At 37.9% G+C, this 13126-nt stretch overlaps 1 protein-coding gene across 4 annotated transcripts in view; it reads left to right on the top strand.

Annotated features, from left to right (window-relative positions):
* Window positions 1-13126, top strand: part of LOC127840995 (uncharacterized) — a 47193-nt gene that overhangs the window by 793 nt on the left and 33274 nt on the right. For 3 of the 4 annotated variants that reach the window (XR_008030664.1, XM_052369475.1, XM_052369474.1), the window contains exons 2-6: window positions 7281-7383; window positions 8027-8180; window positions 8418-8613; window positions 9700-9715; window positions 10973-12339. Coding sequence is in view for 3 of the 4 variants with exons in the window: in XM_052369475.1 (XP_052225435.1) it covers window positions 7281-7383; window positions 8027-8180; window positions 8418-8613; window positions 9700-9715; window positions 10973-12339 (1836 nt within the window). In the remaining variant the exon portion in view is untranslated. Of the gene's footprint in view, window positions 1-7280; window positions 7384-8026; window positions 8181-8417; window positions 8614-9699; window positions 9716-10972; window positions 12340-13126 lie in introns of those variants that run through there. The other variant, XM_052369476.1, reaches the window with a different exon arrangement.

Below are 13126 nucleotides of genomic sequence, written 5' to 3'. Positions count from 1 at the left end.
GGAGTTTAACCATTTATCTGTCAATCTGTGAAGTTTATATGTCGCTATTGTATTAATATCCAAACTTTTGATTTTAATCAGACATATAAAAAGTGCAAAAAAATGTTGAGGTAGAAGTCCGAAACATTCGAAATGACCAAGTACGTGTTCACTAAGCTGGTCCCCCGCTGTCTACTGGCTCCATTATGTTCCACCACATTCGATAGACGAAAGACCGGTTTCCAGTCTACTACGTCACACGGGGTTCCCCAGGAATTTCTCAGATCTATGACGTATTTTGTGGGAACAACAAAACAGTTTTAACCCAAATTGCTGTAATAATTGATAAATAACTCGCTTATAAGAGGTGTTTCGGATACTTGTGTGGGCTGAGACCATTCAAAAATCATCCATGTATGTATTTCAGGTTTCCGCTTTTTTGTCAGTCCCTTAGAACATGAAATATCGCAAGGTAAAAGCACTTAGTCGGTCGTTCGGAATTTTTGTAACATAAAAATCACGATGGACTTGAGACGTAGCGAAGCACGATACATGTCCAAATGATGAAAAAGCTTCGTTCACGGTTCATTATTGAGACTAAGAGGCAGGGTGATTAACATTTTACATTACATTTACATACAGTTTGAAGCATCATAGATCCAATAAAGGTATCCCGTGGGAATGTTGAACAATTATTATAAACTGTTTGAAACTTAGGGCTTTCAGAAGTAGCCGGCAGAAATCCGCCGTCTAAAACCTCATGAGGTGCCGCTAGTCCAGATTTCTGGTCTCGAAGGCTATTGCTATATTGACTGATTCCCGGAAAAAAGCCCCTTCCACCAATTTTTGCCAGTGCGGAAAAAAGCCCCTTCATCAATTTGCCAGTGCGGAAAAAAGCCCCTTCGTCGTTTTGCCAGAGCGGAAAAAAGCCCCTTCGTCGTTTTGCCAGTGCGGAAAAAAGCCCCTTCCACCAATTTTACCCGTGCGGAAAAAAGCCCCTTCCAAATGATTATTATACTTGGAGCGGTATGTCTATTATATAAATTTCCACACTATTGACAAACAAATCATATTCATTAAAAACATGCCTTTTCCAATCAACAAACATTGCGAAAAATGTTAAAGACCTTCATTTAAAGGCGGCCGGCCTAAAAAAGGCCGTATTAAGTTCAGGAGGACTGGGCCACGTTTCCCATCCGCCACATGGAACGTGCTCGACAGTACCCTGAGCGGCAAAGAACGTACAAACAACGTCTGTGAGGAGTGGAACAGTGGGTTCGCGAAGCTGGTGGGTCATGCTAATCCTTCCCTCTGGACAGCTGTTGTGTGTGTTCAAACGGGACGCTACAATGGTAGAGGCCGATGTGCTCCGCTTTAGACAAGGAAAGACTGTGACAAAACATAAGAGAAGAAGACAACTCCACACGAAGACGCTGCAGACCCTTTGCCAGCAGTACAGCTCCGGAAGGAAGACAATGGGTGAGTTCCTAGATACTGTTGGACACAACATCCGTCTTCGGTGAAGAGACTACGAGTGACATTTTACAGTGATATTTTTTGATGTAATGTAGATATGTAAGATATTTTGAAATATGTTTCATCATTTGTAGTTTTGCTTGTCATAATAAATATAATACAATATGATAATTTTCGTTCACATGTTACTTTTTTGTGTCCCAGTCTGTTTGAAAAAAGTAAATTTACTCTATGGTTTCTAAGGGGATTTTTACCGCTCTAAACATAATCATTTGGAAGGGGCTTTTTTCCGCACTGGCAAATTGTCGAAGGGGCTTTTTTCCGCACTGGCAAAACGACGAAGGGGCTTTTTTCCGCACTGGCAAAACGACGAAGGGGCTTTTTTCCGCACTGGCAAATCGATGAAGGGGCTTTTTTCCGCACTGGCAAAATTGGTGGAAGGGGCTTTTTTCCGAGGGGCTTTTTTCCGGGCACCATATTGACTGACGCCTTCGAGTCCAGAGTCCATCGTGATTTTTACGTTAGATTTTTCCGCACAGATTTTCTGCGCACGTTTGACGGCCTATAACTTCATTAATATGCAATGGAATGTGAAATCAAACATACCGATTTGGAGCTCAACCATTTATCTTCCGATGTGTGATGTTTCAAGAATGTCACAATTGTATTAATATCCAAAACTTTGATTTAAATCACACACATAAAAAGTGCAAAAAAATGTGGAGGTAGAAGTCCGAAACATCCGAATAGCAACGAGCTACGTCACACGGTCCGAGAAGTAGGCCGACACTCAAATTCCACATATCACTGTAAATAATAGTGTACGCGTATAACCGTCTTAAAATATTTGTGAGCATTTGATAATATACTATGACTAAAATAATTTGATCCGTATTGTCTTTATTTGATTCTATATTTTTGTTCTTACTTTTTTGAAACGATGGATTTATTTGTGGAATTCGACTGTTGTTAAACATTTTGTCATAAAAACGGGAAGATATATTTGAGGAAAAGCCGTCTTTTTTTCTCTATAGTGAAACATGTATGGAAAGCTGAATTGGGCTTCTTTCAGACTTAGTGGACCACATTGGCTGATACTGGCGCAACTCTTAGGAATGATATGACCGTTTTTATATCTAAAACAATGAAGTACATATGAATCATTTGAAAAAAGAAATCATTACGGACTGTGCTTAAAAGGCTGGTTTACGAAAACACCTTTTCCTAATCTGTATGTGAAGAGAGATCAATCATTAATTATATAAAAGATAAATTTAGTACTTGTAACTCAATTTTGGATAAGACGCGTACATTTTCCCCATACTGTACTACGTAATACGATGACGTATGTTCTCGCGAGAATCTCGCCGCGGTCGTAAACAAAATCGAAGTCGAAAGCTAATTTTGAGCTTCATCGATGTTAATTGACAGATAACTCGCTTATAAGAGGTGAATCGGATACTCGTGTGGGCTGAGACGATTCAATTTTTTTTCATGTATGTATTTCTGCTTTCCATTTATTTGTCAGTCCTTTTGAATATGAAATATCGCAAGTTAAAAGAACACAGTCGGTCGATCGGAACTTTTGTAACATAAAAATCACGATAGACTTGAGACGTAGCGAAGCACGATAAATGTCCAAATGATGAAAAAAGCTTCGTTCACGGTTCATTATTGAGACTAGAGGTGCCGCCTACTAGGAACTGTTTCCAAAAAAAATCACGGAAGCAATAAAAATGGTACCATAGACTAACAAAGATTCATTGATATTGTCGTAATATGACAATAGGTGCTACTTAAATCGGGGAAAGCCTCACCTACTTTACATTTAGTTTTAATTGTTTTTTAAACGACATGGTAAACCAACCTTACGACCCCGGGCCCCGGTTTCACGAACATTCTTAAGTCCATTATTGTTCTTAACTCCATAACAGTCTTACTTACAAGTTACAGGCTTAAATTAACTGCCTTTATTTGTGTTGCGTTTCACGAAAAATAACAGGCATAATAACAGTCTTAGTAAAATTCTTAAATCTCTTTTTAAGACATCTATACCCAGGGATCAGGAAATCTCCGAATCCCAATCGGTCCGAGAGACGGCCGAAACCCTCTGATACCTCTTCGCCCCGCACCCCCCACCCCCTCCAAAAAAGACTATATTCTCTAAATCTTTCATGCATGGAACAATACATTATGTTTGATGTGATGTGAAAATAGGCCTTTTATTTGAAATCACATTAAAAACATCTTATTTTGTTTTAGAATTGTTGGTCTTATTAATTATTTTAGAAAGAAATGTCCAATCGGTTTAGAAGGTAGATAGAATGAGCTCTATTTGTTTTTGAACTCTATAAGACTCCCATTTGATGATTTGATTAATGACCAATTAAGTTGTTCAATGTCAATAAAACATGTAGTATTTGCAAAGAAAGCAAGAAATATTATCATATTCAACAAAATAATACTCCTTTAATATTCACAATCTACCATGCATCATTTAATACTGGACCGAATGTGGTAAATAATAATCGGTTTTCGTGGAACAAGTGTGTCACTTGTACTTCTCAATCAAGCGTGCCCAATTGTTTACATTGTTAATTCCCCTAATTTATGATCGCCTCGGGCATTTTTTGACATGGGGATATCAATTAGCGGATTAATCTCGGGACTGCGGAGATAAATGTACTGGTAAGTGTGTAGAATGTCACACCTGTCTGTGAAATCCGGACCGATTTTTATGATAAATCTCAATTTGCAATCGGTCCAGTACGACCAAAATCGGTCAAAAACCGATAAAACCGGCATTTTCCTGATCCCTGGCTATACCCCTGTCTTAACTATGATTAGCAGTCTTAAATATGGCCGATTAAGATATAAGAATTTAGTGTCTGTGATATTTTGTGCCCAAAGTATGACAAATATATTTTAAACACTATTTTTGTGTATTCACGACATAACAGAAATTTATAGGTTTAATGTCCAGTCAGAATAGAAGAATGCTAATAGATGTAGGTAAATATCTCTCAAAATCCGAAATTCAGTGTTCCCCAGACACTTTAACAAAGTTAATGTACATACAAAACGATCCATTACATAATGTAACTTGAAACCTGGATCACTTAGTAAGCGCAAAATACATACAATCATTGCGAGCTGTACTGTATTTACATGCATGCAAAAATCTCGGGCAATTTTAACAGTTGTAAACAGTCGTGGAAATGGTGCAATTTTAACGGTTAGTTCAGTTACTTAAGCCTTTTAACATGTACACAAATTTTCACTTGTGTGCCAAATTTATTGAGGTGTATATTTTTTATGACTTTCTATAATTTTCTACTTTAGGCAACTGGAGCTACTGTGTATTTTAACATGTTCAATTTATGATACAACTACATACCGTGATCTGCGGGGTGCCCGTCGTTTTCAGACCTTTCTTGTGAGGCCTATATTTAATATGGGGTCTATATAAGAACATAAAATTAAATATATATAATGCTGCTTTGTTGGGTCTTTGTAATTATGGGGTCTTTGTAAGCAAACAGGAAGTGGTTTTACAGCCATTGTGAATTCAGCATGGATTCTGCAATATTTCAGAATGTGCATCTTATTATCTTAAGTTTTGTGTTGTTGACACTTATTGCTATTGGTTTATTAATATTATGTGTATACATGAGATGGAATGCTTTATTTTTGAGATGGAATAATGATCTTCAGTAAAGTGTAGTTTCTTTAGTGTGTATGTGGTAAGGAGTATGTTCTCATTAGAGAGGTCCAGTTATTTGCTAGGTTAGATTAGGTGTGCACACAATTTTTATCCTTCATCTGTGGTCATCAAGTGATGCAAACATCTTCTTAACCTATATAAACCTCACAAGTTCAAGCAGTTGTATATAAGTTTTATTGGGTATATAAAATACATTCTGTATTTTCATGTTTTATGGGGTATATATCATTACATATTTCACAGAGTGATTGTTAAAAAGGATCATATTGGCAGTGTATATAAATGAACATTACATATGTTACTAAATACGGCACACTGTAGCTGTTTATTAACCTCTAAATAATTACGGGTTTCAGGAAGTTCCGCCATTTTGAAAATGGATGATTGCAATGTAGGCATGTGCTTAAGAAGAAGTTTTTGAAAGAAATAATGAAATCACGAAATTGTGAAATCACGAAATCGTAAAGTTTTGGAGTGAAATCACGAAATCGTGAAATAGTGAAGTTTTGTTGACAAAATTCTCTCCAAAACTTTACAACTTCATGATTTCACAATTTCACTTCAAAATTTCGTAATTTCTCGATTTCATTCATTCGTGATTTAGCTATTTCTTTTCAGAATTTCATGATTTCACAATTTCACGATTCTTCCTTGTTTTCGAATCGTGAAATCATGTAGTTGAAATGTCACGATCAGTCTTTCATATGTTCATGGATAAAAGATTTCCGTATTATGACGGAATTCCGTATTTCCGATCTTCGTCAGGGCCGTTTTTCCAAATCGCATAAATTCGAGGAGAAAATTGAGGGGGGGTGGTAATTCTGCGTTAAATTTCACCATGACATTCCTGACGTCCAAGGACCGGCAGGTCAAATTGTTGTTGTTATCTTCACTAAACAGAGTAAATAAATAACGTCATCCCATTGGTTAAGAAAACAATGATAATTGCCGAATCAATCGAATTAATTTTGACAACCAATGGGATTACGTTATTTATTTACTCCCATTAGAAAAAGTAATGGCCGACTCCAAACGTCAAACAGTGAATATTTATTGTTAATATCGCAAATGTGAATTGTGTGTCCGATGCTCGATGTTGTAACCGCATCATATCGAAAGAGAATGGACATATCTTTCGAAGGTATGTGGCTTTTGGATATTTTCGGGAAGGAATTAGTGAAAATTTGCTAAAAACTACCGGTTTCGTGCATCCGTCCGTGGACGTCAGGAATGTCATGGTGAAATTTTACGCAGAATTTTGTGAAACTCTTTGCTGTTTCTGATTGCATTGACAGATTTTGATAAAACAAAAAGTGTTTTTGAAAAGAAAAATCATTCCTAGACACAATTCAGTAGATATTTTTGAGATCCTGTCAATTTTAAGGGACTTTTGGGTGATTAGTAACTTTCTCATCTTACAGTTACTGATTGTGAAAATAAATTGACATTGTGTAGATCAACTTTCTGCTTTTCTAACTTTTGAACCTTTGATTTGTAGTGTTGTCATCTATTTCACCTTCAAAATGTAGAGAATATTATCAGTGTTTAAGTATATTTAAAGGCCTCAGATTGCACTCCGATATGCTAAAATCCAGGAACTTCCGGGGGCCTCCGGCCCCCTGAACCCCCAGCCAGGGCGTTGCCCTGTACCCACCGGGGGCCCTGCGGCCCCCAGCTTGAAATTTCAGTATTTTCACTTTTCTGAACTTTTACCCATGTATGTTACCCCTGTCCATCCATAACACGGTTTATTAATGAAATTTATTTTCAGTCAATTTAAACAACTGCAAAATCTTTGGATTATAAACCGTCATACCATATTAAAGCTTGTAGTAGGTCCGATAGTGTATAGAAATGGCATTCATTTTAGCGGGGTACTCTATATATCCCGTACCTTTATAGAACCTCGCAGCAAGGGTTAATATTGAAATTGAGGACCCATAACTTACCACATATCTTAGTATACATAGACAACCCAGATTATGGTTTGATACAGATACCCCGTTTCTGACGATATTTCTGTTTATATATATATTATATATGTATATAGTTGGTTAGTCAGAAGACTGCTTGTGGAAAAAACATTATTTAATATATTCAGGAAATGAGACCAAGAAGAAAGAAACAGGAGAATGTGGCAGCAGACTGCATTGATTCAGGGGAGGACCTCAAAGATTTTGTTATTGAACATATACCACCAAAAGGTATTAAATTTTGATTTATGTTATCAATAAACTGGAACATATTTTAGACAAAACAAACTGTGTACATGTATATACATTGGCCACCATACATCTCTAGACAGGCCAAAAATCTTAACTATAATACATAGAAGACATGTCGTCTTCAAACTCATACATTTTCTATTTTGGCTGTTCAGACACTTGAAAATTGTTATCCAGAGAGTGTAGACAGAGAAATTAAAGTAAATTAAACTAAAGGGCTCTCACTACACTTGCAAATCAGGGAGAAGTTTTGTCAGATCATATAAGCAATGTTGAAACAAAATTGTAAAATATTTTAGCGACCAATCATGTGTTAATACAAAATGGCGGCCAGTGTAAACATCTGAGTATTTCCGTTCTCGCAGTCTCGTTCTGCCTTGTGAAGTTTTACGATATTTGTTCTATTTCTATATAGAAGTTGCGTATCCTTATAGTTTATAGGTCTTTGGTCAAAGTAAGTACCAAACTGAGTGTCAAAAAGTAAGTCAAGTTGTAGTAAAACCATGTGTAATATTTGCCTTTGAATTTGATTAAACTAGAGCAGTGTTCTTGGGTAAGTGATGTAGGGCTTTCATGGTCCTCTTGTTTATATAATTGTTTTTGTTTTTGTTTTGCTTGATAGGTCTTGGTGTTAGAACAACAATAAATAGAACAAAAGGAGATTTCTTAATGATTTATCCCGGCGAACTGATAACAGAAAGAGAAGGGGAAGAACGTGAAGAACGTGAACCATCCGTGTTTAGATACTTCTTCCAATATAAAAGGAAAGGGTGGTGGTAAGTATGTTAGAAGTTGTAATAAAAATAACTTTTAAAGTTGAATAACGCAATATTCAGAACAAAAAAAGAAATTTTAAAAAAAATATTCTACCAGTTAATATCTGCTAGAAAGTGATTGAAGTCAATTTTTTCCACAACATTTTGACCACTAGGATAATAATCTCCCAAATGTGCCAATTTGAGCACAGGTGATTGGAAGAATTCTTATTTTTAAAACAATTTTCATTTATATAGTATGGATGCTACTAGTGAATTAGATGTTGGGCCTCGGCTAGGTCGTCTGGTGAACCACGGTGGTAAAGGTAGAAATTGTGTTATGAAAACCCTGGAGTTCAACAAAAGGCCATATCTTTGCTTGTTTGCTGCTAAAGATATTCCACAAGGTGAAGAGTTACTGTATGATTACGGCATTAAGGATTTGCCTTGGGAGGTATGTACACTCAGAGCTTGTTACTCTTTTTTTCTCTTCTGAAGATGGAAGGATATATAGAAATGACCCACGATCTGAGATTCAGGCTCATACAACAGACTCACATTGAGAAAGTAGGCTCAGTTTGTTTCATTGTTTCATTTCTGTCGTTTCTAAGAAGCAAATTGAACACTTCTTTTTGTTTTATGCCATTTGTTTTCATAAACATTTATGATTTGAAATCTATTTACTTGACAGAAATTACTATTTATTTACAAAGTAAACATATCATTGTGCCCCACATAGTTCTATTACACAATAGAACACAAAATGTCATTTTTTTAGCTCAATTATTCGAAGAATAAGGAGAGCTATACTAGTCACCCGAGTGTAGGTGTCCACGTCGGCATAACCACTTATGTTAAAGTTTGCATGCCAAGTACCACCTCAGATGTTTTCAAAGTCCATTGACATATGGCTTTAAAGGGAGATGTGCAGGATTGATAAATGGAACAGATTTGTGAAAAGGGTCAGTTGAATATCATTATTTGAAGCTCAAATATTGATTTACACCCGAAATATTTCAAACCAATATTTTATCAAAAAAAGATATATAAATGGTGTTTTCTATCCTATGCGACGCGCATAGGTTAGCTATTTTTGTATTTCCCACGTAAAGCTGTGGTGGTTTTTGGATTGTCATGTGATCACTTCACCCAAAATACGCATTCGGTGTACCTTGCTGACTATCGACGTCGCCATTTGTTTCAAAATGCCTGGGCCACCATGAATAGTAAGCTCAGCGATGAGCTAAATATAGAATGATCACTAAATGTAGAATGTATTTTTGTATAGGGATTTCTTCAGCGGATTGTTTTCAGGTCCGGTAAAATTAATTGAAAACTTCCTCCTGGAGGGTTTGAAGTGTAGAGTTTAGTGAAAAGTACACATAAGTGTTACAAAAATCGATCTGTTCATGATTTTACAGAGAAAACCTGCTTGACCCGGCACATCTCCCTTTAAGCACAACTACATGAAATATGATTGTTGGAAACTACCTAGCATCCGCCTTTAGAACTGGCTAATAAAATTTTTATAAATTTACAGAGAAAAGCTGACACAGGTAAACACAGTTCATGCTGTTGAATGCATTGTTGCATGGTTTAAATCTTAGACAAAAAATGAAATATCCCATAATGTTGTAGGTATTGAGGTATGATAATTTCCTGCTGTATATTTACGCTGCTTAAAGTAGGCACAAAATCAATATACCATTAAATAAAATCTCAAGATTAAGTTAAAGGTGATATTTTGCATATTTTGAATTATAGCTACATCATTGTTCTATATTCTAATTATCCTTTTCGGTTTTATTGAAAAAAAAAATCATTGAATTTTGTTATGTTTCAAAAACGAGATAAGATGAAACCATGCAATAGTGTCTGTGAGTTTATTTTCAGTTCATGTTGAAAAAGTTTATTTATCCCCCCGCCAAAGGCAAGGGGTATATTAGAAATGCCCTTCGTCCGCCCGTCCAAAACAATTTTATCCGGAGCATAACTCCAACAAAGTGCTCAGGGTGAGCTATTGTGACCGGCCTTTGTCCGTCGTCCGTTGTGCATCAAATTTTTTACTTAAACATCTCCTCTGAAACTGCTCATTGGATTTTGACCAAACTTCACAGGAATGGTCCGTAGGTGGTACCCTACCAAAGTTGTTCAGATAGTTCTGATTGGTTGCATAAATAGGTCACAGGGTCAAAAAATAGGTTTTCAAAATGCAATTTTCAAAAATCTGCTTGTCTAAAACTACAAGGCCCAGAGCTTTGATATTTGGTTTATAGCATCATCTAGAGGTTCTCTACCAAGATTGTTCAAAATATGCCCCTGGGGATAAAATTGACCCCGCCCTGGGGGTCACAATTTTACATTGAATTATATAAGGAAAACTTCAAACGAAAGTCTTCTTCTCTTGACCGCTAATAGGAATTTGTCCAAACTCAAAAAGAATGATCCCTGGGTGGTCCCCTAGCAGAATTGTTCAAATGGTTCTGACTGGTTGCATAAGTAGGTCACGGGGTCAAAGATTAGGTTTTCAAAATTCAATTTTAAAAAATCTTCTTGTCTGAAACTACAAGTCCCAGAGCTTTCATATTAATTCGATGTATAACATCATCTAGAGGTCCTCTACCAATATTTGGTGGACAACATTAGTGGTCCTCTGTAAATGGCTCCACTGTGACCTTTGACCTTTTCCTAAGGTGAGCGACCCAGGGCCCTTTGGGCCCTATTGTTAATATTTATGTGGATACATTGCAGTGCTCATGCTGTCTGTTGACATTGTCACCATTTGCGATAATTTTATAAAAAAAATATTTAAGAATTGGTGGCCGCTACTGACAATCTGGAGAACATGCTGGAGGCCCAGACTACAGACAATCTGAAGAACATGAAGGAGGCCCAGACTACAGACAATCTGGACAACACGCTGGAGGCCCAGACTACAGATAATCTGGAGAACATGCTGGAGGCCCAGACTACAGACAATCTGGAGAACATGCAGGAGGCCCAGACTACAGATAATCTGGACGAAATGCTGGAGGCCCAGACTACAGATAATCTGGAGAACATGCAGGAGGCCCAGACTACAGACAATCTGGAGAACACACTGGAGGCCCAGACTACAGACAATCTGGAGAACATGCTGGAGGCAGAGGCTACAGACAATCTGGAGAACATGCAGGAGGCCCAGACTACAGATAATCTGGACGAAATGCTGGAGGCCCAGACTACAGATAATCTGGAGAACATGCAGGAGGCCCAGACTACAGACAATCTGGACAACACACTGGAGGCCCAGACTACAGACAATCTGGAGAACATGCTGGAGGCAGAGGCTACAGACAATCTGGAGAACATGCAGGAGGCCCAGACTACAGATAATCTGGACGAAATGCTGGAAGCCCAGACTACAGATAATCTGGAGAACATGAAGGAGGCCCAGACTACAGATAATCTGGAGAACATGCTGGAGGGCCAGACTACAGATATTCTGGAGAACATGCTGGAGACCCAGACTACAGATAATCTGGAGAACATGCTGGAGGCCCAGACTACAGACAATCTGGAGAACATACAGGAGGCCCAGACTACAGATAATCTGGAGAACCCGCTGGAGACCCAGACTACATATAATCTGGAGAACATGCTGGAGGCCCAGACTACAGACAATCTGGAGAACATGCTGGAGGCCCAGACTACAGACAATCTGGAGTTAATTCTGGAGGCCCAGACTACAGACAATCTGGAAAACGTGCGGGATGCCCAGACTATAGACAATCTGGAGAACATGCTGGAGACCCAGACTACAGACAATCTGGAGAACATGCTGGAGATCCAGACTACAGACAATCTGGACGAAATGCTGGAGATCCAGACTACAGACAATCTGGACGAAATGCTGGAGGTCCAGACTAAAGACAATCTGGAGAACACGCTGGAGGCTCAGACTACAGACAATCTGGAGAACATACTGGAGGCCCAGACTACAGACAATCTGGACGAAATGCTGGAGGCCCAGACTACAGATAATCTGGAGAACATGCTGGAGGCCCAGACTACAGATAATCTGGGCAACATGCTGGAGGCCCAGACTACAGATAATCTGGGCAACATGCTGAAGACACAGATTATGACTGAGGAGCAGGTACACCCCAGCAAGATACAGGACCAGATCTCCGGTAATAATGTAAGTGTGCAGTTAAGTTAGCCGTGTACTGCAAAAAATACCTTTTTATATATATAAACAGCATTGTCATAGGTCTACATACATATATAGGCTCAGGGATCATTTTGAGGCGCGATTTCCGCGATATCTTGCACAAAAATGACAGATCTCGCACACAAATTGACTTAATGAGAGAAAATCTCGCACTCAAATCTGCAGCAGTAAAAATTGTAGATTCGCGTCCGAAAAGCAATCGTACCAAGTCATAGACTGATTCAGCAAAACAAGCAACGCTCCTGAAATGTTTCCATTTAACGAACGACTATCGTGTATCGCTTATTCTGGTTTTGGTTGTAGCTTTCCGGAAATGACAAAGAAATGCGTGCGCACATCACCCACCTTTGCAGATCATTGACTTGAAGCGTGCTTGTAACAACGTCGTTCATTGATCAAGAGAGGCTATTTATGTCAACTTCCGGTTGAGGAATACCCTGTCACGTGACTGTGTATTGCGCAACCAAACATCAGGGAATTCCCTTATTTTTAATTATGATGTACACAATCACTTGACGGTGATACCGAAAATAAAGTCGATAAATACACGCAGACGATGGGTTCAACCAAAATATTAGATAGCATGATACAGAACGGTAACATTCGTTTGATTGACTATTTAAGTGATAGGAATACCTATATTGATGATGGTTAGGTTGAATCATGCACACATTTATTTGAAACAAGGTCAAGTCTTTATTTGATTATGTTTCTTATTGATAGTGAGTTTTCTTATCATATTCATAGTGCCTGC

Source organism: Dreissena polymorpha, chromosome 8 (assembly GCF_020536995.1).
Source record: "Dreissena polymorpha isolate Duluth1 chromosome 8, UMN_Dpol_1.0, whole genome shotgun sequence".
NCBI lineage: Eukaryota > Metazoa > Mollusca > Bivalvia > Myida > Dreissenidae > Dreissena > Dreissena polymorpha.
Note: the sequence above shows the minus strand (reverse complement) of the source record. Positions and strands in the feature narration are given on the sequence as shown.